General features: G+C 41.1%; 1 protein-coding gene across 2 annotated transcripts in view; it reads left to right on the top strand.

The window, feature by feature from the left end:
• CAB39 (calcium binding protein 39) overlaps positions 1–14,005 on the top strand; it is a 57,677-nt gene extending 43,672 nt beyond the window's left edge. For both annotated transcript variants that reach the window (XM_035132872.2, XM_035132873.2), the window contains exons 4-9: positions 3,702–3,820; positions 7,461–7,629; positions 9,071–9,130; positions 9,663–9,728; positions 10,614–10,757; positions 11,442–14,005. In XM_035132872.2, coding sequence (XP_034988763.1) covers positions 3,702–3,820; positions 7,461–7,629; positions 9,071–9,130; positions 9,663–9,728; positions 10,614–10,757; positions 11,442–11,630 — 747 coding nt within the window. In that variant the 3' untranslated portion in view covers positions 11,631–14,005. The remainder of the gene's footprint in view (positions 1–3,701; positions 3,821–7,460; positions 7,630–9,070; positions 9,131–9,662; positions 9,729–10,613; positions 10,758–11,441) is intronic.
• The last annotated feature ends 13,583 nt before the right edge of the window (positions 14,006–27,588 follow it).

Consider the following 27,588-nt stretch of genomic DNA (forward strand, 5'->3'; position numbering starts at 1 on the left):
GAAAATATATGCTCACACATAAAATTTCTGGATTTATTAATTATTAAGGAACTTATAGAACTTAGATAGTTGTTTGACTGTAACATTAAAAGAACTATATTATCATAGCACATTTTATACCCAACCTATTACTGCAGTTTGATCCTAGTCCTGGAAAGCTAAAGCACACAGGATCCCTCAGGTTCGAAGGGAAATAAAACCGCTCGAAGCACCCTGGGTCATGTCTCTCCTCTACCACAGTTTTGTGGATCCACTCCTACTAATTTTTGCTGCTGCCCTAGACCACGGATAGGAAAATATGCTATGTGATTGGTAGGATTCAGAAGAACATCAGAAGAGCCTTACTTATCTAGTTCAGGATACTGTTTTCATAGCGTGCAACCAGATGTCTATGCAAAGCCTGAAATTCATGATTCTAAATGAGACAAACTTTGTAGAGGGAGGGGGACACCCAGCTCATCACATGCCTGCAGATTTTTGTAGAGAGGCAATATTGAGCCTGGTGATCTGGGGAGAGTGAAATTTCAGCAGTAATTTCTGTGAAAGGAGAAGCTGTATATGCATTGTAATGTTTTACTTGAGCAAAATGGCTCCTTTTTTAATGGCATTACAACAAAAATCCTGCAGGTGGTGTATCTGCATGTGTGCATTTGGAACCTTTGTGGCTGCAAAGGATTGCTAGATTTTGGTCAAGGCACGTTAGCTATGCTTATTGGTACTTAATGTTAATCATAATTTTTCCATTATGAGGTGACAACTCTGTTGTCATTTTGATTATCTGAATAGTGCATGAATGTAAGCTGGATAAAGGCTTCTGGTATTCCAAGAAGTAACATATTTTCCTTTTAATTCTCTGTGAAACAGAGTTGTTTGCCCTTTAAATGGATCCTGGTATGATGAATTTACTTTGGAATGTCAACTCTCTCTGGTCTCTTCTGCTTATTGTCATACCTGACACTGTTATGAATGATATTTTTCCCTTGGAGGTGCATTCCAGAATAGATTAATCAGGAAGTCCACAAAGCCACTGTGATGTCTTATAAAACTAGATCCTTGTGATCTATTAAGGGAAATTTTAAAGTCAAAATTACATTGTATAAAGTTCTAGAAAACACTCATGCTAAAAAATCTTATTTCTCTTTAAACAAATGACTTTCTTAAACTACATTCATTCTGTTAACCAGTTATTTCTGTACTGTCCTTTGAGGTTGCCTTTTCCATATATGCTTACTGAGAAACCCTGGTCTAGCATAGCAAGAGTTTTTTGTTTGTTTGTTGTTTCATTTTAATTTTTTAAGTCTCCCTTGAGTCCAGGTTTTGAGGAAAAGGAGGGGTATAAATTGTTTTTGTTTATTAAATTTATATTCCAAAGGGCTTTTTACAATACAAAAATACAAAATAAAAACACAAAATTCAAAGCATAATAGCAAAATAATGATGATGCTCACAAGGTCAGGGTCTGTTCATATGGGGAGATGTGGTCTTGAAGTATTGCAGTCCTGAGCTGTTTAAGGCTTTATAGGTCAAAACCATCACTTAAAATTGGGCCTTGAAACCAATTGGCGGCCAATGCTGTCAGGCCCAAAATTGGCATTATGTGCTCAGACCATCTTGCTGCTGAATTCTGTGCCCTCTGAAGTTTCTGAACTGTCTTCACAGGCAGCGCCACATATAACGCATTGTAGTAATTTAACCTAGAGATTAGCAGAGCATAGACAACAGAAGTTAGGCTACCCCTGTCCAGATAGGTGTGCAGCTGGGCCACCAGCCAAACTGTTGGAAAGCACTTTGCACCTCCTGTGATAGGAATGGATCCAGAAGTACCCCTAAGCTGCATACCTGCTCCTTCAGAGGCAGTGTAACCCCACCAAGAGCAGGCCACCTCCCATCCATCCCCTAACAGTGCCTCAATCTTACCTACAATAAGCTTCAGCTTGTTGGCTCTCATCCAGTCCACTAATCATAAACATAATTACTTTCCAGAGGTATTGTTTGCTTATGGAAGGGATATTAGGTGTTCTAGGTTTGAGGTGTGCCTTTGCTCTTCTTCAGTGGATGCCCAGTGGTTTGTGGGCAGACAGATCTTCAGGGTGTCATGTATGGACCACAAAATACCTTTCATATCTATTAAAACAAATGCCCACAGGGAGTTAATTCAACTACTGGAGTGATTTTTTTTCTTGGTTTCTTTTGAAAACCGTTTGTTAAATGCCTTCTTCTGCTTGGGTCAGTACTAGTAGCTTTTAGTCTTCACCTCTGCCCGTGAAGGACGTGTGTTTATCATCATAGTGACAAAGTTACATCATTGGAAGTGGTAAATAGTTCAAACAATGATGTAATTGTGCATTATTGTGAACCATCACCAAGTTCATTATGCGGCTAACAAGGAAATACTGTTACTAATGGCAAGTCCGGAAAGAATAATGAGACCCTAGGCAAAATTGGCTGAGCTGGTGAATGACGCTTGACTGTTGTGATATGTGGGGTTTGGGTGAGGCCACTTCCAGAAACACTGTCCTACTCATTGCCGGAACAAAGAGCTCTGGTGCTGCTTTGGGCCAGCTTACAATGGAATTGGAATTTAGAAAATCATTTGTCTTGTAAATACTTAACATTTATATTCAGCAGTTCAACATCCAACAATTCGTGCAGGTGGGTGGGCAGAAAGCTTCAAGCACTCTCCCCACCCCCACCCCCTTTGCAGCTTCCATTTGGTGTGGATAATGTCTACAGACAGCTACTGGTGGCATGGCTCTCTTTCCATGATAACAGCACTTCTTCCTTGGCTGGATGCCATTTCTCCAGTTTGAGTCCATGTGATTGTTCTCACCCATATTGTTTGAGACTCTTAGCTGTTGCCCCAGCTGCATGGGAGCTGCTCATAGTAAAATGGCTCCCATATACTCAGAGTAACATTGAAAGCGAAGGTAACCAACACACTGCCTCCAAGTGTTGTTGAACTACAGCTTCCATCATCCCTTACCATTGGCCATGTTGGCTGGTGCTAATGGGAATTGTAGTTCAACAATATGTTGGTTACCCTGGTTTAAACCACCTTGAATTAACAAAGAAAGCAACATCTGTCAACAACATGATCTTCCTAGATAAATATTTTAAGGCATTGCTTGTGGCCTTTTCCCTGCTACTTACAGTAATATCTACTAACTACAAGCAAATGAATTAGCTGTTCTAAGGAAATTGATATAAAGAAAGGAGTAGTCATGGACACAAGTGTAACTCATGTTGAGGTTCATGAAACAAGATACCGTCCCATTTTCTAATGCCTAATAGTCAATTCAGAACATGAAGTTTATCTGCTAAGAGTACGTCACAGATTAAGTCAAACTTCACATGGGATGAAAATTTCAGGTATGGTAGTTTGGTTTCATTCTTAAAGTACACAAATCATGACTGGATAAGGGGGATTCCTAGCAGCAACCAGTGATATATATAACTCTGTGATAAATTTTAGTCTAGGACTAAATAAAACCATAACTCCTAAACTTGTGTCATTGGTTAAACTGTGCTTTGTATATTAAAATTGGCGTCATAATGCTTTGGGAATTCTTGGGCATTAGTAAGTGCAAGTCTTGGGCAATTCAGTTTGCAGCTTTAAAGGCATGAAGTTATGGTCTCTTCATGTTATCCCTTTTTATATTCACCACTGATTCTATATGCTGTATGGCTTGTGTTTTTGGCAGGGCAAAAAGGATGTGGCTCAGATATTCAACAACATTCTGAGGAGGCAAATTGGTACAAGAACCCCCACAGTTGAATACATCTGCACTCAGCAAAATATACTGTTCATGCTGTTAAAAGGGTGCGTATAGTATGTTGTATAAACAAACGTAAACTGCTGTACTTCCCGCTTAAGAGTAGGTCACACCTCCTCTTTCTCCTGCTCTCTTCAGTCACGTACACTATCAGTGATTGGAAGTCGAACTGAGCTGTGAAAAGCAGATTGCTGAAGTTGCTTGCATGGTCATAGGTCTTTGCTAGAAAAATTCAGCCAAAATTATGAAAGTGACCGCTGACTGTATGTGGAAGAGACCTTAAAGGGCATTGGAGACACTGTGTTTGAAGCTCACACATTCAGAAATGATGCGAATTACATGTTTGGTTTCTCTTTGAATGAATTGAATCATTACTCTTCCAAGGGAGTACCGTAACTAATATTTAAAACACATTGGACAGCAAATCACCTGTGTTCCTTTGAGGTCATCTCCCCTTTTCTTCTTGCATTTGGTGCCTACCCTTCTTTCCTAAGTTGTATTTGACCTGGTTCACACTTAATGCTAAGCCATACCATGGCTTAGCACAAATGTGTGGGCTACTGGAAAGGAGATTGCAGCAATTTTTCTACTCTTCTGGTCCCCACTGCTGTGACTTAAGGCATGGTTTGGCTTAGCATAGAAGTGACTAACCTTTTTAAAAGGACATACTTTGACATCACAACAAGGAACCTACAGGAGTGTTCAGTCATTATATTTTTAAACAGTAGCAAGACCACAGGGGGAATGATGCAGTCACAATCTCCCTATCATGCCTTCATACCGTGTTTCCCCTTTTTTAATATGTAGTCAGAAAGTAAGCCATGGCAGCATTTTTTAGCATTAGTGAAATATAAGACACACCCCGAAAAGAAGGCATACCTCCATGCCGTGTAGAGTGAGACCGCCAAGCGCCCCAGCCAGCCAGAGGGGCCTGGAACCGGCTGCTGCTGCAGCAGTGAGCACGCAGAGCGCCCGAGGCAGCAGCCTGGCCTCTCTCTTTTTTTGCCAGCCCGAGGAGGCCTGCCGCCCCGCCACTGGAACCGGCAGCTGCAGAGCGGAGCGCTCCGCAGCGCCGATCACTCGGAGCGCCCTGCAGCGCTGGGCGGAGTGCAGTGGCCTGGCCTCCTCCTCTTCTTTTTTTTTTTGCCCGGCCGAGGAGCGCCGAGCCAGCGGCTTGGTGCCTGGAACCGGCGGCTGCTACCGCGCCGCGCAGAGCGCCCAGTCGCACCCCAAGCCAGCGGCCTGGCCCCTCCGAGGAGGCCTTAAGGTACAAGACATCCCCTGAAAATAAGACACTGTGTGTTTTTTTTGAGTAAAAAAAAGGTATTAGACGGTGTCTTAAAAAAGGGGAAACACGGTACTAAGCCATAGTTTGCCTTAGTGCTATGCGATAACTGAGCCTTTTTGTTTAGAAATGTTCACCTTAAAGTTTCCCTATAGGATCGCAGTTTGGCAGCAGTTTTGCACATAGAATTATCTGACTCTGCAAACTGGGTCAAGACACTTGGCCATGTACCTTTTGTTCACAGAGCAGAACTTCAAACTGAAGTCATGCTCCACAATTCATCCTGTGGTTTGTGATACACAATCCATATCCTTGTAGTTATGATACACCGTTTGCTCAGGCTTGCCCAGACAAAGGCTGATTCATTATGTGCACTCCCTGCCATATTGCTGTTTCCTCTTCTTATATTAATTGCATTGTTTCATTGAAGCACCATGCTTGTTTTTTTTAACGTTCTAACAATGAAACAAATGTGTCACTTTACACCAAATTAATGCATAATGTTAGTGTTGGTGCTGTTTGAAACAGAGGGATATTTGAGATTGTTTTCTTCCGTACTTAAGGAAATGACATCTCTTCCTTTAAAAAAAAAACAACCTATGAAGACAGTTAATTGAGAGCTTGCCAACCTTAAAACACTTTGGAAGCCTTTCACATAACAGAACCCAGTTATTTTTCTTTGCTATTTTTTATCCTGATGATGATGATCTCAGTTGCATTTGGCCAAATGTTTAGGGTAGCTTCTGTTTTCCTTTCTTACACAAGCTAGTTCTTGGGGGAAAGCAGTATAGCATATTTTTGAGGTGCTTAGTTTTGCATGCATTAATAGCTTGATGTTCTCAGAACGAGATGCTGTGTTCCTTAACTAGGAAGATAGATACGGTAATCTTAAAATATTAGGGAGGCCACATTCATGCCACATTTCCAGACCAATCTACTCTGTACATCACCGAATGCAGCAGGAAATCCCAAACACGCAATATGTTCTGAACACATTAAGCTATACTTCCTTATTCAAATCTTGCCCATCCAAGTGTAGGTAACAGTGCATTAATTGCCACTAAATGTTAAGATCACTTTAATAGCTAAGGTGCAGTCTACGTAAGTTTAAGTTCAAGCTATTATTGAGAGCTTTTCCTGTCAAACCAACACAAATATGGTAAGAAGCCTTTGCAGATACTGGAGTACCAGTGTAAATGCTCTTGACATTCCATCTCCATGAGGAAGCTTTGAAACCACTTTCTGCTTTATTTGGAGCTTCCAAACAATTAAATTCAGCTTTGTGTTCAGTACATTTTAAAGGCATGAATGAGGGTCATTAGGTCTGAAAGACTAAAGGGACACAGCTTTCTAATCATATGAAGTTTGTAATAAGTATTCCTGACCTCTGTTGCAACCTAAGCCTTTGTAGATTAGCAGCATTAGAGGTTATGAACCTGACTATCATAGAGAGGGGAAAGTAGTTGTACCAGAGCCAAATTATCTGAAGAATCACCTTCTCTCATACCAAAGGGCATATATGTTATGGTTGTCTGCAGAGGCCTTGCTCCAAATGCCTCTAGCATCAGAAGGTAAACAAGGCATGACAAACGCCTTCTCTGGAATGCAGACCTACCCTTTGGAACTACCTCCCAGGCTAGATGCACGCAGCATCCTTTCTTGGCTATTTCATTATTTGCTGTTGCTGCTGCCACCACCACAACGTAGTATCTTTAAAAAATATTTGCCAATATAATCTACAAACATAGATGGTGAGGAGGTTCAATATTTGTATTGGTGAATGTTGCTGCATCAATCTCTTCAAAGGTATTAGAGTGTAAACCATTGAAAGAGCAAAATACTAATCTAGAATTTCCATAGGCCAAGATCTAACTCTCATCACTGTGTGCAAGTGGAAAGCCAATCTGCATGCAAAAGGAGGAAGGATATTGGCAGTGTTCAATTGCTGCTGTATCTCTTCACATTGTTCCAGGGGATCTCCACACCTTTTGGATGTATCCTGGCAACAGTATATTAAATGGCAATTCTGCTATTTGTGGTAGATCTTCCTGATGGCCAGGCAATTTGAAAAAATTGAACTGGTGCACAATATTGAATATAAAATTAATAGGAAATTGACCAGTGTAGTTTTAGATAGGTGAACTATTAAAGTGTTTTGAAAATGCAGATATCTATTCCTAGGTTACTTATCAAGATTAGAAAGCATCAATGCCACCCTAGTGAGAGTGTTGCTATTGAAGAGTGGCACAGAAAATGTTAAAATAGTTTCACTGAAATTGTAGAATTTATTTTACTAATAAATATTATATACAGTAGTTGCTGAAACTTCTTAAGGAGGTAAAAAGTTTGCTGTGATCATATTTCTCTTTCTGAGTTAATTACGTTGATGTCTCACTTTGCAGTTACGAATCCCCAGAAATTGCTCTGAATTGTGGAATCATGTTAAGAGAGTGCATCAGACATGAACCACTGGCAAAAATAATCTTGTGGTCAGAACAGTTTTACGACTTCTTCAGATATGTGGAAATGTCAACATTTGACATCGCTTCAGATGCTTTTGCAACTTTCAAGGTAACACATTCTGAATTTTGACATCTATCAATCATCTATCTATCTTTCTATCTATCTCACACCTTCCCCATGAAATTTCAGAAAAACATACAACAGATAACAAATATATAAAATCTCATTACAACAATCTAATATCAGCAGCTAGCAGCCATAGAACAGCATTAACTAAATCATAACAATATCAGCAGTAAAAAATACCCTTTAATTTTTTTAAATGGCTGCAGGAACAGACGAGCCTTGCATAACTTCCTGAAGGCAAATATAAACTGTTGCATAATTCACATTAATTGTGTGACTTCAAAATATCTACAGAGGTGGTAGGTTGTATCCAACTGCTACTTAGAGTAGACCCATCAAAATTACTGTATATTCCTGCGTATAAGACTACTTTTTAACCCAGGAAAATATTCTCAAAAGTCGGGGGTCGTCTTATACGCTGGGTTGTATTTCTTATACGGCGAGTATATCCCAAACTCTACATTTAAACTGGTAAAGTTGGGGGTCGTCTTATACACCGGAATATACGGTAATGGACCTTAGTCATGTCAAACCTAACTGGCTATGTAGCATACAGACAAAATTCCTTCCATTATATGATATATAATTGGCTGTAGTAACCCATATAAATAACTGAGGAAGACTACATAGTATGGTTATGATAAAGTAATCAGCACTAAACAGAACAGAAAAGGTGAATATTTTCAATACTGCAGGATTTTTAAGGAAAGCATTTTCCCAGAGCCAAAAAACACTACTTCTGACCTGAAACAAAATGGCAGAACATTGAGTACTGCTCAAAAGCAAGCCAAAGTGAATTAATTGTTCCACATTGAATTAAAGTGTGAGGGCCTCTGTCATTGAAAGATAGAGAATTGTAATCAGTGTTAGGTAAAGGTAAAGTTATCCCTGATGACTCTGGGGTTGCGGCGCTCATCTCGCTCTATAGCTGGCGTTTGTCCGCAGACAGCTTCCAGGTCATGTTGCCAGCATGACTAAGCCGCTTCTGGCAAACCAAGCAGCGCACGGAAACGCCGCTTACCTCCTGCCAGAGCGGTACCTATTTATCTACTTTCACTTTGACGTGCTTTCGAATTGCTAGGTGGGCAGGAGCTGGGACCGAACAACAGGAGCTCATCGTCGTGGGGATTCAAACTGCTGACCTTCCGATCGGCAAGCCCTAGGCTCTGTGGTTCAAAATAGATCCATTTAAATTGACATGACTAAGGTCCATCTTGGCTGCCATTTGAGGAGGAATTGTGCGAAAAGAGTGAAATATTGTCATTTCTAAAAGTGTGGCTTAAGAAAACCAGAGAAGCATATGAAAAAGGCTGCATATAACAACCAGGGGGAAAGGGGGATACAGTGAAGAACTGTTGCACCCTGAACTATAAGGTAGGAATGAAAATGCCATTTAAATAACCGTGTAATCTCTTGTTTTCAGGACTTACTAACAAGGCACAAGTTGCTCAGTGCAGAGTTCTTGGAACAGCATTATGATAGGGTATGTACTTTCATTTCATTTTTATTTTTAATTATGTTGTTATTTAATAATGATAATTATATCCTAACAGAAGTTTCAAGCTGTCCCTTCACAATGTTGCCCAACTGCTATCTGTTCAGTTTTTATTCTTATTTCCATATCAATACAAGGTCAATGTTTGACAGCAAACTGTTGCAACTGCACAGTTCTAAAAACGCTGGGAATGAAATTGTATATTAAGAAACCTGTTTCCTTGGTGTGCCATAATAATCACAAGGGCATGTGTGACAACCGTGCTCCATCTGCTGGTCACATCTGATAATGAAATGTAAATCTGCTAACTGTGTTCCCTGTCCTGTTGTTGCCTAAAAGAATTGCCTGAAAATTTCCTTCAGCCTTTCCACTTGGGTCATACAAAAATTGTAGCAAAACACTTGAGATGTTTAAATCCTTACATTATTTCTGTGTTTTATATTTGTGCTTCCAGTTCATTGAAATCATTTGGAATCAGAGTGCTTGTGATAGTTAGATTTTTATTTCTTTCTCCATTCAGTTCTTCAGTGAATACGAGAAGTTACTCCATTCAGAAAACTACGTGACAAAACGACAGTCGCTTAAGGTAGAGAGATCTTACTGACTTTAATTAGTTTGACATTAGAAAATATCATGAAGAACAATTTCAGCAGGTAGGACCAAGCTAGCTATTCATTCTATGTTGTCTCCTGATCAGTTGAGAAAGTTTTGAAGCATGAGGTGTTATATTTTAGGAAACCAATATTCTAACATTTAATGGTTAGTACAGGTTCTATAACTGCAAGACTTCACACATATTTTTGCAAATGTTGAGTAAAAACCTGGAACATTTCTTTCCCTAAGGTGCCTCATCAATATATCAATATATTAATATACACATGGACACATACACAACCTTTTCCCCAAACCTTGATTCATATCAACAGTTTCACTATAAAAACGAACCATGATCTAATATTCTGCACTCATGAAGTTCAAAGTGCAGAAATTTCTAGGTATACTGGATGACCCCAAGGATCAAGTCTTTATGCACCCCCTAGAGCTCATGCTTTGCCATAATAACCAATGCTGAACTTGACTAGCACATTGAGGTCCTCAAAGTCTTACAGATGGCCATAGTGTGTTTTCTCCTTGTGCTGTAAGTCAGAAGACTTGTCAGGATTTTGTTGGCCACACTCCCCATAGAGTATCATTTAAACTCTGGTTTAATTTGGCACAAGATTGCTTGCAGATATTCTCCTGTGTTACCTGCAACATACAACAAATAACAATGGAATGCATCCAGTTTTTCCTGAAGTCGTCCAAATTATGCAGACTCAATAATAGTTTAGGTAGCACTAGGATAGAGTTGTAATAGAATATAATACCAGAAATTCTAGCTCATTGTGGCTAAAGAACAAAAAGGTTGATTTAGTTTTATAGCCCTTATGGAAAACTTCACCAGTTCCCTTCCTCCCCCCTTGTTTTTTAGCTGCTTGGTGAACTACTGTTGGATAGGCACAACTTCACAATTATGACAAAATACATCAGTAAACCTGAAAATCTCAAACTTATGATGAACCTTCTACGAGACAAGAGTCGCAACATTCAGTTTGAAGCCTTTCATGTCTTTAAGGTAGAAACAGCTTTTAAATGTTGTTTGATAATGGTATTCAAGACTTCATGTAAACAGAAGGTATCTAATCTTACACTGATCTAATGCTACACCAGAATGTCTCGACATAACTGAATGAGAAGTATTGGATAACAGGAAAGGGTGGCTGGGGTATGTTGTACAAAGCAAATTCTGTTTCAAAGTCAAATTTATTTTATTTATTGAATCCATCTTTGAGACTGGCTTAACATTTTCCCCTAAAACATTCAAATAAATATATCAGATGCAGCTATTTTTAAAGCAACCAGATCCCCTACATTTTTTTCTGAAACGAAGCCATTTAATACTGCTTGTAATATTTGTTTTTAATATTCTGTGACAGACAAAAGTTTCTGCATGAATTATTTCATTAATTGCACTGAGTATTTTTCAACACAACCCTTTCTAAGCAGTTTTGCTTGGTGCTACTCAGGTTGCGAATATGCATATTCAAATGCACTAAATCATTTTGAAAATAGTATCTAGGAACATTTGTTCCATTAATAGGTTAAACTAATGAATTCCAGGAGGGTATGGGTCTTTTAGCACCTTGTAGACTTGGCTCATATTTAATACTTTACATAAATGTAATTTTCCTCTGAGAGTTAATATTTTCTGATATATTAACTGAACTTTTCCCATACTAACCATCTTCTTTCATTGCAGGTGTTCGTAGCCAACCCTAACAAGACGCAGCCTATATTAGATATCCTCCTAAAGAACCAGACCAAACTTATTGAGTTCCTCAGCAAGTTTCAGAACGACAGGACCGAGGATGAACAATTTAACGATGAGAAGACCTATTTAGTTAAACAGATCAGGGATTTGAAAAGACCAGCACAGCAAGAAGCTTAATCTCCTATAAACCCCTAAAATATTAAATCCAAATTCAGCATTTGCTGTTAGATATTCAGCATCAGGCACTCTTATCAATTCATGAGGAACATTACTGCTAATCTGCTGTTCAGTGAACAGTGTTTGTTTTTCTCTCTTTTTTTTAGTCCAAGTTGACAAACCTAGCTGCTGCTTTCTTGCACAATGTGGACTTTCTTGGTATTTGTGTCTGAATTCAAGCACACTGCTTGTTTTTAGAAGTTAGGGGGCGGGGGGAGATTGTTGGTTCATGAAAGCAAACATATAGAAGATAGTTTGGGATAGGAAAAGAAGGTATTAGAGTAGTTTAAGTGACGGGGTGCATGCTTGCAAATCTGATTCAATCCGTACGTTTGCACTTAACCTTGTATGAGATGCGAGCACAATGTTATCTGTGCATACTTGGCACCATAGTATAAGATTGTATGCCTTGATTTTTAAAAAAAATGTGCAGTGCTTTATGTGTAATCAAAGGGGAAATGTGAGCTTACTGGGATGAACAGTTGTCTTGCAAATAAAACTGATACTGAAACATAGCATCTTCTAAATAGTGAAATCTCAGAGTTCATAAGGAAAATGTATATATGCCTTTCACTGCTTTGTAGGTTTTTTGTTTTTTGTTTGGAGAGAGTGTGTGTGTGTGTGATTTTCTTGAAAATTGAGTTGTAGACTTGGAAATACATTCTAAGGGTTTTTGTTAATTTTACTTTGAAGGTATTTCAGACAGTAGAGCTTAGCAGTGACACTTTGCATTTCATTTCAACAATGCTTGTTGGTTTCTTTTGTATATAACTCCTAGGCTGCTCATTTCTTTAAAAAGGATTTAATTTGTACAGCAGAGGAATGTTAATGTATTAGTCTGTATCTTTTACCTGATACTGAGTTTTGCAAAATGAAAGCTCATCTGTAATGAATACTTAGGATCACATGGAAATGCTAATTTCACATTTCTTAAATACGGCAGCATTAAAAAGAAGAAAATCCAATTTTTCTGTATTCAGTGGTTTAATGGGGTGCCATCAGTTAGGGTAGACTAAAATATAGTTCTGGAACCCACTAACCTATATTCTTCAATGTCGGCCTTATCCATTTATATTAGTGCTGTGTTCAGCCAATTGCAAAATTATAAAGATTATGCTAAATTAATATCAATTTGTTTTTCCTTGTGGGTGCATAGAGAATCTCTATTCCTTTCATATAGTTAACATTCGGTATGGTAGTTGTGATGGTAAATAACTTAATAATTCCCCTTTACTTCAAAAACCATAATTTCATAACTGTCCTAGTGTCAATATCTTGTTTGTTAATGCTGCAAACTATCAGTATTTATTTTTTAAAAAAGACTGATGTTGCACCACTTTTTGTTACTGTGATCATAACGAAAAAAATCTGCTAAATATATCTCAACTATGTTATCAAAATGCTATCTATTCATCTTAATAGTAGTACTGAGATCACAACCAGCCAGCCAACTTTATGGATTAGGAGTATGGAAGTTCAAATTCTGCATGATTGAACCTGAATGAGAATGCTCTAAAATTATTTATTGCTTTCTAGCTTCTTTCTGGTTAAATTATTTCACAAATGATTAAACTAATCTCCTGATTGACATCTTAGCTAATTTTTACAGCTTTCATGAAGGAAGTAGGAAAGGAAATCCAGCAAATAGGATTCTAGTAATATTGGACATCTCAGCATTGTCATGCTTCCTTTAGTGGTTATAACCTGTCCTTTGCAAAGTGATTCATAATGTCTACTGAAAGAAGAAAAAGTAATAATTAAGCCTTTATTAAATCATTTATATAGACAGGCAAAACTGGCCACAAGATGATATTATAGTTCAGTACTCTGTCCTTTTTTATATTTTGGTTAATCGTAGTTAAGAAGAGGAAAATATTACTTGGCAAGTTATTCTCCATTATGCATAAGGCTTCCACTTTAGGGGGGAAATGTAGAAATGCTAAAAAGTTATGTATGTGTATATATAAAGAAGTTCAAAGATGGATTTGGATATTGGTTTTGCTTCTCTACTATTAGGCATGGGAGAAAGTGGCTCTAACTTTTTCAAACATTAATCCTTGGAGTGTTGGCATTCAAAAAAAGTTGTATTTAAGACCATTTGATGTGCTATTCATATTAAAAAAACTATTGTACTGGAAGTGGTTTCTTATCTGTGTGAAGGCTTAAAGATATTACTAAAAGTTATTTAATGTGAGAAGTGTTTTTAAACAAAAAAGATGTATACAATTGTAATTCTACTTCCACAAAAGCATTTCATTTCTTCAGATGAATGCATTTCTTAGAAGATCTGGCTGGCCCCATAATTTAAATAGAAATAAAATTTTGAAGAAACACAATTGTGTGTTTTATAATATTTACTAGTATCATGAAGCCCGTTAAATTAACGGGTGCTAGAACAGACCTGTTGCTCTAGCAACCTCGGGGACATGCGCAGAGCTGACATTGCTTGCCCGCCACCACTTGTAACGGCCGCTGCCGCTTAGAAGTAAGTCCATGCGAGAATTAAACGGCCTCGCAAGTGTGCCTGCATGGAGACAGAACTCGCTCGCTCGCACGGGGCTATCTCATGCGTACTCTGGATTCTCTCGCGAGAGCTGCTCCAAATGCCGCGAGGCTGAGCTCCCTTACGCGGCGGCCAACGCGCTCCGTCTCTGTGCTCCAAGTCCCAATGGCTGTCCATGGGGCACAGGGCGCAGAAGCGCAATCCCACGGACACAGGGACTGGACGCAGAGACACTTGCACTTTATTATATAGGATAGAGGGGGGAAGAACCCACCTGAATTGGATTATTTCTTTTAAGAGGTATATATTCTGCACTTCTTCTGAATGCAGTTGAAAGCTTAATGCAATATATATACAGTATATATAAATAGCCATCTACACTTGCAACAACATATAATACTTCTCCAACCTTTGCATGTTAGGTTTATTTCTATCTTATGCAGAATTTAAATTTTGCTAATAGCTATATGTGGGGAAAACAGAGTTTCTAACATCTCCTGGACTGATCTAAATCACAAACTTAACTACCCTGTCTTTCTTCAAAGTTCCCTGGAAATTTATTGTTTGGTGAACATTTATATTTGGGTGAAGATGCTGAGAATTCAGTTAAGGCACTCAAGCCCTCCTCATACAACTGCAGCTCCACGAGAGAGGGAATGACTGAAGCCCATTTTAATATGGATTTGTTCCCCACTTCCCACAAGCCACTTGGAGAGGTGGATGAGTTTGCCCACCTATATCAATCACTGTGACATCTGATGCGGGCAAAGGAAGTGGCACAGAGTATTATGAATAAGATGCTATATTGCATCCTAGGTCGCCTTGGCTATTTCTAATCTAAGGCAGCTTCACACACCTACCTTTGGGGTCCCTCCCCATTAATCAGAGGTTCATTTACAACCTTAAAAAATAGCAGTAAAGAGGAGTTTTTCCCCCCAGTCTCTTTAGTATATAATATTAAAACTAGCCATAGTCTTCCTCTTCATTGTTATACACTTAAATTGTGTATCTTGAAGCCTGATTCAAAGGTTGGAATGTAAAATTTAATGCACCTTTAATTAACATCATGTTTGTTAAAATACAGTTCTCATAATTTCTGCAAGATTCTTGACATCCTCTTGTATCTTTCACCGCTGCTCCCACCAGAATCAAGCAGACTCCCAAAATAGCAGGGTATCCTTTGGGCTTAGCTGCAAAGCAAGATAAGTCAGGTGTTAAGTTGATCTTCACCTCTGTACAAAGGTGCAAATTATATTTAAATCTTCTTAGTGGTAAACCAAATTGGGCTACTCTAGGAGGGAACATTTAAATTGCTTTAAAGTAGGATCTTTCTGAGTGTTCTTAACTTCTTAACCTAGGGGTGGGTAGGGGGTGTCATTAGAAGTCATATATAGATATCTGGTTTCCCCAGCTTTATTACTAATCCTAACCTAAAATACCCTGTGATTCAGCAGGTGCCTTCATTTAGTGAATTATTTTAACACCTTGCCACTCCATTTTGGTAGGAATAGATCCTACTTGGGGTACTAAGTCGTCATCTCTCAGTTCCCAATCTCTGCTTATAAAACTCCTTTCCCTGCTTCTCACCATTTTATATCCCGCCTTTCTTCCAGTACAGAACCCAAGGGCTTTGTGGGCAATCTTAGAGGGGTGCGGCCATCACAACATGGCAGTGGTGGCCCAAGTGGGCAGGACAATGGTGGGCAGCCCTTAGCTTTATTTGTGTGGTAGAACACGTTCCACCCACACAAAGTGAAGTTTTTACACACAAGACACACCGCTACACCTTTTCCCATCTCGTATCTAGGCAAGCACGAGCCATTATCGCGGTTCAATGACACAAATCCAGTCAAGCCAAACCACTCAAGGGTGCAAAGAAGAACTGGTGAGAAAGTCCTGAGGTTCCTCAATGCAACATACTCGGGTGTTGCTCTCTGGCTGAGAAGAGGCAATAATAAGCTGAGATGCAATAGTTCAGAATCAACCCACATTAGAGTGGGTAGGCCAGAGCTCCCCCTCTCGGCAATCATGAGTGTTTCCCAACAACACCCCAAAAAAATAAGGCAAGAAAAAATGCAGGGACCTAACTGCTTGACCACCACTACTTGGTCTCCGCAGGTGCCATCAGGTGTGTTTGTGGGTGTTAGGCACTGCACTGCTGACTTCCCCAATAGCACTTTGGTCCTGTTTCACACTAGTCATTTTCAATTACAAATAGACTCACAATCTTTGGAGTTGTGCCTGCTTGGATAACAACTGAATAATCTTGGGGTACAGTTTGGCAGCAGTTCCCTTGATCATGGTGACATTTTACCCAGTATCTTTGAACATGAGAATTGTTTCTTGTTTCGTCCATGATTGCCTAGTTCATACCTGGCAATCTACACAGAAACAAATTCCTGTGTCAAGTGTTCATTGAAGGATGTATAAAAATTCCCTCCTTTTTAGCCACTCATCTTCTTTGCGACATAAATTCATTACTAGTCTGCCCATCTCCTGAATCTTTGGGGTCTTCCAGTGTTATTTTTTTCCAAAAAGCTCAATTATCTGGCAGGTGCTCTCAGCCATGTTTGAGTCTTATCCAACGGCCGCCTCAGATGTGTTTTGTTAAAACATCCAGACGTGTGTTTTTTTTTAATAATAATATAATTTTTATTGGCTTTTGCACATATTTTCCAACATAACTCCAAAACATCCAGACATGTTGTATTCTGCAACATGTGCTTGACGCTGTCATAGTGCACTAGTGATGGAGTTAATTGTTTTGCAGTATTCTGAAATGCTCCCCCAATGCTAACAGATCATTTCCATGCATCACTCCCAAACTTTTGGAGGCACAGTTGGTGTTGAAAGCAGGATCACACACGACCAATAGCATCACGAGCGCAAATAATCATGGATGAACAATAAAAAGGAGATCTGGAGGAGACCCAAAGCTGGCTCCTTGTCTTCCTTCAAGACCTTGCGAATTGATGCCCAATTACTGGCCCAGAGAAGAAAATGTATGTCTGACCAAAATCAGGGGAAATGGGCAACTGTATAAAACACAGTCTATGGCAGGCTTCCTCGACCTTGACCCTGCAGGTGTTTTTTGGCCTACAACTCCCATGATCCCTAGCTAGCAGGACCAGTGGTTAGGGATGATGGGAATTGTAGTCTCAAAACATCTGGAGGGCCGAGGTTGAAGAAGCCTGGTCTATGGTGTTACCTGGCCTAGCTGCTGCTGCTCTACAACTAAACTGCAAATCTAGATGCCTACCTAGCAGAGGCAATAATTTCAGTTGCTAACCTCCGATCCAAGGATCCGTATCTCTTACGATCCTACTGTACACACGCTGGAGGTATTCGCAGTTGCTGGGTGCCTGCTATGCAGAGTCCCTGATTAGCATCTTCAGTTCTGAGCAGCTGAGATGTGTTTCCCTCTATGTTCACAGCTCTAACCTTCAAATGTTTATTCTTTGCACTTTGCTGCCAAGAAATGCTAGGAAATGAGGCAGCAATTTTATACTTCTGTGGCCTTAGAATAAGCATGACCCTTGAGAGTTTGTTTTGGTTTCTAACCCAGTGTCTCCCGAAGTACCCCCCTGCTTTTTCTCTTTTTTTAACACTGGTGGAATTAATTCAGCATATGAATGTACATCCACTATGGTATCTACATTTAAAAATAAAATAGGGTGGGAGGTGGACAACAAAATGCTAAGCAGTATGGGTAGATGCAGAACACTTAACAGACTATGAAGGAGGACTGATACTTTGAATGCAGCGATGTAGTGGCAAACTTTGAAGCGCAGGAGCTCATCTTAACAGTCCCCATATCCACGCCTCCCCCCCCCCTCGAGAGTTCAAAACTGCAAGCCACAGTATCGATCAGCTTATTATACACACAAACCACACACCAAAGAGCAACAGTATATAGCATAACACCGAATTTATTAGGATCAACGGGACTGCACTCTTATGCGTAATCTCCCAAGCAGGGCCGGCCCACCCCTGAGGCAAAGTGAGGTGGCCACCTCAGAAGGCAGATCCCACAGGGCCAGCAGATTCAGCCTGTGATGCAATGATGATAATCATAAATAGCATAAGAAAATACAAAGGGACTTAACTGGTCACGGTCTCCTTGTGCTGATCTCACCACAACAGAGCGGCTGCATTCTTCACCACTTGCTTCTTTCCCAAATACCAATGAACAACTATCAGGAAGGGATTGTGGCCCCATTTGCAATGGTTCAAACTGTGCTGCATCTGCAATCCTCCCTTCATAGGCGAGTACTTTGGTGCAGGATCATGTCTCCCGTATCTGGGACCCAACTCTTGAGGGCATGGTGCAGCTCTCAAATGACAATACAATTTTACTGCCTGGCAAAACCTTCTGTGGTTGACTGGAATGCGGTGTGGCAAGTGTCACAGGGCACGTATTGGTTAGCACTTGTGAAATCAGTGGTGACCAGTGGTAGTCTTCCTGTGTCATTTTGTGAGCACATTTTAATATGCCTTAAGGTGATTTTTGAGAGCTTTCAGCTGAACCATTCCAGCAGAAGCAGGATGTAGCATTTAAAAGAGATTGGAAATGGGGTGAGAGAGAAAAACGGGTTAGCATCATTGCTCTTTATTTCTTTACAGTGGTACCTTGGTTTACAAACACAATTGGTTCTGGAAGTCCGTACTTAACCTGAAGCGTACTTAACCCGAGGTATGAGTGTAATTGGTTCCGGAAGTCCGTACTTAACCTGAAGCGTACTTAACCTGAAGCAAACTTTCCCACTGAATGTAATGGAAAGTGGATTAATCTGTTCTAGACAGTCCATGGAGTACTTAAATTGAAGCGTACTTAACCTGAAGCGAACTTTCACATTGAAAGTAATGGAAAGTGGATTAATTTGTCCCAGATGGGTCCGCGGAGTACTCAATCTGAAGCGTACTTAACCCGAGGTATGAGTGTAATTGGTTCCGGAAGTCCGTACTTAACCTGAAGCGTACTTAACCTGAAGCAAACTTTCCCATTGAAAGTAATGGAAAGTGGATTAATCCGTTCCAGACAGGTCCGCGGAGTACTTAAACTGAAAATACTCAAACCGAGGCATACTTAAACTGAGGTATGACTGTATTATGCTTACTAAGTCACTTATTAGTGTATTTGAAATAGTGTAATATTTGTTTACATCCATCCATCCTCTCAAAGAGCTCAAGGCAGTCTATAGCTTTCTCTGCTTTGCTCACCAGGTTATCCTTACAACAAACCTGTGAGGTACACTAGGCTGGGATAGCCAACCTGCGGATGCTGTTGAACTACAACTCCCATCAGCCCCAACCAGATGGGCAGCAGCGGTCTGGGATAATGGAAATTGTAGTTCAACAAAATCCAGAGGTGACCAGTGATTGGCCCCAGGTCACCAAGCAAGCTTCATGGCTGGGTAAAAGGTAAGGTAAAGGACCCCTGGACAGTTAAGTCCAGTCAAAGATGACTATGGGGTGCTCATCTTGCTTTCAGGCCGAAGTAGCTGGCATTTGTCCGCAGACAGCTTCCCGGGTCATGCGGCCAACATGACTAAACTACTTCTGGTGCAGCAGAGCACCGTGACGGAAACCAGAGCACACAGAAATGCCGTTCACCTTCCCGCCGCAGTGGTACCTATTTATCTACTTTCACTGGTATGCTTTTGAACTGCTAGGTTGGCAGGACAGAGCAACGGGAGCTCACGCCATTGCGGAGATTCGAACCGCCAACCTTCTGATCGGCAAGCCCAAGAGGCTCAGTGATTTAGACCACAGCGCCACCCACATCATGGCTGGGAGGAGGGATCTGAACCCTGCTCTCCCAGATCACACTCCAGCTCTCCAACCACTGCATCACATTGTGGCATTATGAGTCTACCATTTCCTCTTCTGAATTCTTTTCAAATGTGGGTGGGGAATTGGGCCCAGCAGGCACCCCCCTGCTGCAACAGAACTATTTCTCCCTAGAGACACGCTATTCCTTTCTCCATTGAGTTGTGGGTAGGGCCAGTAATTATCAGTGTTACTGTAATGCTAATAGTAATATGGGGTCAGGAAGCTTATTAGCATAGCTGCCAAGTTCTCCCTTTTTTAAAGGAGAATTCTCTTATGCTGAATAGGCTTCCTCGTGAGAAAAGGGAAAACTTGGCAGCTATGCTTATTAGTGACAACATATCTGATGCAAATTACACCACATTTTATAATGGATTCTGGCTGCGGTACAAGAGGTCTTGAGGAGGCCAACGCAGGTCGACAGTAAACAATTTTTGAGGACAAAATGGCCACAAAAAACTGCAAATTTCTCTCAAGGTCAGGAAGGAGCAAGCTCTATTAAATGTGTAAATGATGGTTGTGAAGTGAAAATGTTGGGTGGCACCTTCAACAGGGGGCCAAAACAATGTGTCTGCATGTTTCATGAAAGAGCCAAGCATCTTCTTTTGATGTTCTTGGATCAAGGACAGTCAGTGTTGCCCGATGCTTCCCTTATTGACCGCTTCATCTAACAAAGTGACAGATTTTAATTGCATTTGCTGTTTAAAATTCAGTTATATTCATTAAAGGAAGTCTGAAGTGGAGGGGAACACGCTAACCTTGACTATGAAAATCCCCTGGCTTAAGAAGCCCATCGGGAATATGACTTACCGTTGCATCACATAGTTGGAAGGGTCCAAACTAGAAAGTCGAATGTCTCTAGCTCCTCTTGGTGTAGGTTATCCGATAAATTTGAATTAATCATTTGCTTTTTAAAAAACAAAAAACAGGGCAGGTTCAAATAGAGACTCACATGCAGCAATACAAATAATTAGCAAGGCATTTATGGTAAAAACATGTTTACAATTTCACACAATGTCTACTTTTCATTTAAAAATAAATAAATAAAAAATCAAGTACTTGGGAGCTATGGGGCTTACTGTTGACTGAAAATATCTCAGCCTGTGGCTCAGTCAGTGCATCTGTCTGTTAACCAGAAGGCTGGTAGTTCGAGGATTCCTGCTGCATTGCAGGAGTTGAAATAGATGACCCTCAGGGTCCTTTCCAACTCTACAGTTCTATGATTCTTCTCTTGCCTCTTTCCAAAATATTGCTACCCACATTATTCACTTATTACACACTTCCTTCAATCTCCACACTGCTTCCAGGACCCAAGGATGGGGAAGTGGGAGGGAAAGTCTGGAGAGCCAGGAAGACCCAGTGCAAGCTGCAACCCTATTATCACAAGTAAAAAAAAAATCATTTATTTCTTAAAAATTACACCCCTGTATTGTAGAACACAGCAGGGAGGAAGATGGCGATGAAATGAGAATGAATTGGCTCTGCCCATCATTGGCTCTGGCCCCACCTACTGTTGGTCTTCCTGTCTTCTGCCCCTACCAGTTTCAAAGGGCACCAGCCCCCCACTGTTCCTCATCCTTGCCTTCAAAGCCCCCTGTGGCTCGGCTATCCTACTACATTCCTGCCCATAGCTCTGCCACATCACCATCTGCTGTCCAAAGATAGGATAGGATAGGATAGGATAGGATAGGATAGGATAGGATAACCACCCACCTCTCCCTACTTTTAGGGCTTTTGTGCTTGCCCTTGCCATGCCATCGTGTATCGCCTGTCGTTGGGACAGGGGCACGGCAGGAATTTTCCCCACTTGGCTGATTGGCTGGTGCCACTTGGGTTTCGCCTGCCGCGTAGCAAACCGTCACAACTTGTAAGGTTGCGGATAGGCTCTGGTTCAGGTGATAGGGATGGGGGAACGCTCTCGCCATCCCTATGTAAAGGGTATTCCGTTAAAGGAATCCAAGGACTCAACCCCTGTGATGGGGTTGTGCCCACGCCTGAGTCCAGGGGGACATCTGGGTGGAGGACATAGCCTGTTCCCGGCTTTCCGCCTATCCAGGTGTTCACCCTTGGCTGACCTATGCTGGTGCCCTGGGTCAGCGCTACCTGCAAGGGGGCAGGGAGCTAGTCGAACCAGAGCCTATGCAACCACTTACTTGCTTGTAATCAATAAAGTTGTGGCCTACATTCTGCCAAAAACCAAACCTAAAATTTGAGTCTGGTCTGAATTTATTTCGGGGGGTGGTTAAAAGGTCTCCACACGCAACTTCTCCCCCCTTAAATTACTCCGCCCTTCTCCCTTGCTGCCCCTTATGCCTGGAAGCATCTACCAGAATGTGATGCAACCTTTCTTGCTTCAAATTCCTCTTTAAAACCCACCTATTTTGTGAAGCCTCTGTTCTCCGTGCCTTACTGTACATGAAATAAATACAGATTCTTCTCCTTGTTTAACTCTGCCTCCATCTCTCTCCCTTTCTCTGCTAGGACTAGCACCGCATCTACATTGAACGCTAGATTGTTGAGGCTGCATACAAACCAGACATTTAAAGCACATTTGCCTCCCAAAGAATCTTGGGTGGCAAAAGAAAGTTTCCGGGATTTCTTCTTTAAGTGCATGGTTGGCGGCACGTAGCCAATGTCCTTGAGCCATGGACTTGTGATGGCCCTGTAAAGAGAATAACAACATTCGACATATTGAAGATGAGTTTTCTGGGTGAACAGATGTTATTTGAGAATGAAGCACTGATGGTTCTATTGCCCACAGCAGATAGTGGTTATGTCACCTTTGACAACTGTCTCCACAGCATAATTTGTTGCTGGATTCCAAGAGACCTGGAACATTCCTTCTCCTCAGAAGATCTTTGGAATAGGCATCATTAAAAGGCATCATCAGTCACTTGGTGAGATTCTCTCCCCCTCAAAATGATATGAATTTCCTCATGACCACATCCGTTTGTCTTTAGCGTTAGCAATAACCCTGCAGAGCTCTCTGATAAAAAAACAAAGAAACCTCATTCATTTCTGGTTCAGAATTTTTAAGAGGCTTTATTGGGTGTGTGGAACAGATGGCTGACTCTGCATTTTGTACTCAGGTTAGGGTTGTTGCTTTTTTGCAAGAGACACTATTGCTCAAATTACTGCTTTGTATCACCGTAGCTCTAAACTATCAGGCACTTTAGGTAACTTGAGAAGAAGAGGTCATGGTACCATAAGCAAAGCAGAAGGACTTCTCACTTCTTTTAATGCACTGTAGGCACCATCCCTGCAGGGATCTCAGTGCTGCACATCTGACAAAAAAGAAGTGGGGTAGCATTTATTCATCATTTGATTCCTGCTACATTTGAGTGGATGAAGTACCATTGCCTTATATTCTGCCTGTATCTCTGACACACAATTCAGCTGGATGGAATGGATGTATTGCTTTTGGGGTGGAGTGAGAATGGGTGGCATATAAAATCTGTAGGACGAATCTACAGATCTATGTAGAATTAGGCCACAAACAGCCTCTCTCTTTTTGGGTACAAACTCCACCTGCCTAGTCACGAATTTTGACTAGCTCTGTATGCTCAGCCATTCCTCAGTATGGTTAGGTTGTCCTTTCTATTAAAGGACCTCATTGCTGTTTTCATGCAAGTGTGTTTGCTCATCAGTTAAAACACTTTAGTGTACAGTGGTACCTTGGTTTAAGTACACAATTGGTTCCGGAAGTCTGTACTTCACCTGAAGCGTACTTAACCTGAAGCGAACTTTCCCATTGAAAGTAATGGAAAGTGGATTCATCCGTTCCAGATGGGTCCGCGGAGTACTTAAACTGAAAGTACTCAAACCGAAGCGTACTTAAACCGAGGTATGACTGTATAACTGTCACTTTTTCACTGTATGTGGGGCTATTTTGCATACAATTACTTGCATTTTGAGATCATTATGAGATCAGGCAGCAACTCCAAATTCATTTCCCCTAAGCCACAAAACCTTGAAGTTGCCCAATCCCTGAAAACAGGAGCAAAACTGAAATTATTGGCCATGTTGGATCCAGTAAGGTAGCTGCGTACAGGGCAGGATTTAGGTTGGATGAGGCCCTAAGCTACTGAAGGTAATGGGGCCCTTTATATGTCCAGCTGTCCTTTGTCAACAACAAATTGTTGATGTTTTTTGTGTGTTGAATATATGCTATATGGTAATTTATGGACCTAATAGGTATCTAAAGCAATTTGCACATAAGAAAATATGTATTTTATCAAAGTAAATGTTGAACTGAAATACAATTAAGAAGAAGTATATTAATAGATTGAGGGCACAAGGAGAAGGGCACGACAGAGGATGAGATGGCTGGACAGTGTTCTCGAAGCTACCAACATGAGTCTGACCAAACTGCAGGAGGCAGTGGAAGACAGGAGTGCCTGGCGTGCTATGGTCCATGGGGTCACGAAGAGTCAGATACGACTAAACAAATATTTTATCTGATGAAGTGTGCATGCACACGAAAGCTCATACCAAAATAGAAACTTAGTTGGTCTTTAAGGTGCTACTGAAGGATTTTTTATTTATTTTGTGTAAACAAATATTAATAGTGAAATACAATTTAAAAGAAGTATATTTGTGGGGGAGCAAGAGAGTGGGGCCCTAAGCTATAGCTTGTTTAGCTTATATGTAAATCCAGCGCTGGCCATTAAACATACAGCCAATTTGGGTTTTTTTAAAAAAAGAGTTTGGACTCAGCACATCCAATACAAAACCACTTCTGTTAAAAAGGTTTCAAGAGTTAAGCATCCAGCCTCCAACCCGATTCTTGTGGGCAGGAGAAACATAATGGTTGTCGATAGAGGCAAGGCAATAATGAAAAGACTTCTTCATCATTATTTCTTGCTATTTATAGCACCATCAATATGCTTGGTGCTTTGCAGTTGGACAACAAAAAATGAGACTAGACTAACAAAGGAAGAATATCTGTTCAGTTGCATGTAAAGATGGGGGAGAAGTTTGGTTTGAATGTGAATGAGAACTGAACTAATCCATACTTTCCAAAACAATACATGATCCCTCAAAATTTGCACCTCTCAGAATTTTCTGATGCAGTTTTTCAACCAAATAATTTGCAGGAGAATGTGTATGTTACGGGTGTCAGGAGTATGGGCAGGAGTCAGGCTCTGGGGCCTGTAGTGCTTTGCAGGACTGGGGCCTGCCTCAGCTTGTGCTGGAGAAGCAAGGAGTGGCCACTCAGGTGAGACCTCAGCTTGTGCTGGAGAGGCAAGGAGTGGTCACTCAGGTGAGGCCACTTGATACCTCACTGCACCTGGTGGCAGGAGCTGGGAGGGATAAAAGCTCAGCATTTCCCTTCAGCTCTTTGCCACAGCAACGCTATCCCTGCCTGATAGCCTCTGGTCTCTTGCTCCTTGTTCCTTGGACCCTTGCCTTGCCGACGCCTTGCTCCTCGACCCTTGCCTTGCTGATGCCTTGTTCCTTGGACCCTTGCCTTGCCGACGCCTTGCTCCTTGGACCCTCGCCTTGCCGACGCCTTGATCCTCGACCCTTGGACCTTCGCCTTGCCGATGCCTTGCTCCTTGACTCCCAGACCTTTGCCTCCGCCTTGCTCCTTGACCCTGCAACTGCCTGCTGCTGGACCCTCAGCCCTGCAACTGTTCCTGCTTCTACACCACCATCTTGCCTCTGGTCCTGATGTCCTCAGCCAGGGCTTCAACTGCCCGCTGACCGGACCGTGACAACGGGAAAGTGTGCTTTAAAAAGCATGTATTAGGGAGCACAACATATAAAATACATTATATTGGGGAAAATTGTTTGCAAAAAGGCATATATTAGGAGAAATTAGGACTAAATGCTGGCAAATTTTCATAAGGATTATTTCTTTAAAATAAAATAAAATTGAACTGATCTTGAGAGGGGAAAAATGAGAAACTGAAATTCACCCCTCTCTAGTTACACCAGGGGATGGTGATTAGAAGACCTTCCCTCACACATTAAGAGCACATGAAGGAGCACCCAGATGTTGTAAAGGTGTGGATCTGTCCAGGAACAATTCCATTGAAGAAGCTAAGAGTGGTTACCCAGACCTCACTGCTGGTTGTGAAGGGGCCCCCCATGGCAGTTCAAGCTTCAGGGGCCCCCAAATGTAGGTCTGCCAACTACTGATCTCAACTTCTCTGGACTGAGCATACAGAAATTTGGTAAATTCCCCTTTGGTGTGGAAGATTTTAATACGGCTGCCAGAATGTTCAAATTAGGATTCGGATGTGCTGGAACCCTATTTTCCCCATTATCCCACTTTCTTTAGGGAACTGGTGCTGCCTGGGCACATTACTGATTCCTTTAGTTATGCAAAGAGACCCAAGGCTGTAAGCCTTATAATATATGTTGCGTAAGCCGCCCAGAGTGGCTGGGAAAACCTAGCCAGATGGGCAGAGTATAAATAATAAAATTATTATTATTATTAATCTGAGGACATCTGAGGTTGAGTGATTACATCTGCAGAGTGCAAAGGCAAAAGCAGACCTGTCAAGTTTGGAAGCAAACATTATCTTTTCTTAAGAAATTTCAAATGGCCTATACTGTATTCATAGTTTCAAGGTTTGTGGTTCAGTCTTGACACAAATGCTCCATCACCTAGGCAATGAAACTGGCTGCCATAGAAACCTCAAGGCTGGATTACTCATCATCTGCTTTTTCAGAAAGCAGATGGCTGCCGTTTCGCAGGAGGTATTTAAAATAGCTGCTATCTTAAGGCAGGATTGAATCAACTTCATATGGGTTAAGTCTGTTCATTTAGATTTCTGGTCCATCCTTTCCTGTGGTTTCAGGATAGGTGACACAATTATGGGTGCACAAATTATGGGTCCACTCTATGCCAAAATTTTTCCTGAATTCAGTGCTGCACTCTCAAATATAATTAGTTTGCAAATTTATTAACTAGAGCTTTACCTGTAGATTACTATTTGCTTCTGGATTAATTGGTGTAGATGAGTTTTTAAGTACAATAGTACCATAAAGACCTAACTGTGGCACACACTGACAAGGTTCGAGGGCACCTTGAACCTTGTATTGTGAAAAATCCAAGTGTAAAAGATCATAGAATCATAGAATCAGAGTTAGAAGAGACCACAAGGGCCATCCAGTCCAACCCCCTGCCAAGCAGGAAACACCACCAAAGCATTCTTGACATATGCCTGCCAAGCCTCTGCTTAAAAACCTCCAAAGAAGGAGACTCCATCACACTTCTTGGCAGCAAATTCCACTGTCGAACAGCTTTTACTGTCAGGAAGTTCTTCCTAATGTTTAGGTGGAATCTTCTTTCTTGTAGTTTGAATCCATTGCTCCGTGTCCACTTCTCTGGAGCAGCAGAAAACAACCTTTCTCCCTCCTCTATATGACATCCTTTTATATATTTGAACATGGCTATCATATCACCCCTTAACCTTCTCTTCTCCAGGCTAAACATACCCAGCTCCCTAAGCTGTTCCTCATAAGGCATCATTTCCAGGCCTTTGACCATTTTGGTTGCCCTCTTCTGGACACGTTCCAGCTTGTCAGTATCCTTCTTGAACTGTGGTGCCCAGAACTGGACACAGTACTCCAGGT

The sequence above is a fragment of the Zootoca vivipara genome, chromosome 5 (assembly GCF_963506605.1).
Source record: "Zootoca vivipara chromosome 5, rZooViv1.1, whole genome shotgun sequence".
In the NCBI taxonomy this organism is placed as follows: Eukaryota; Metazoa; Chordata; class Lepidosauria; order Squamata; family Lacertidae; genus Zootoca; species Zootoca vivipara.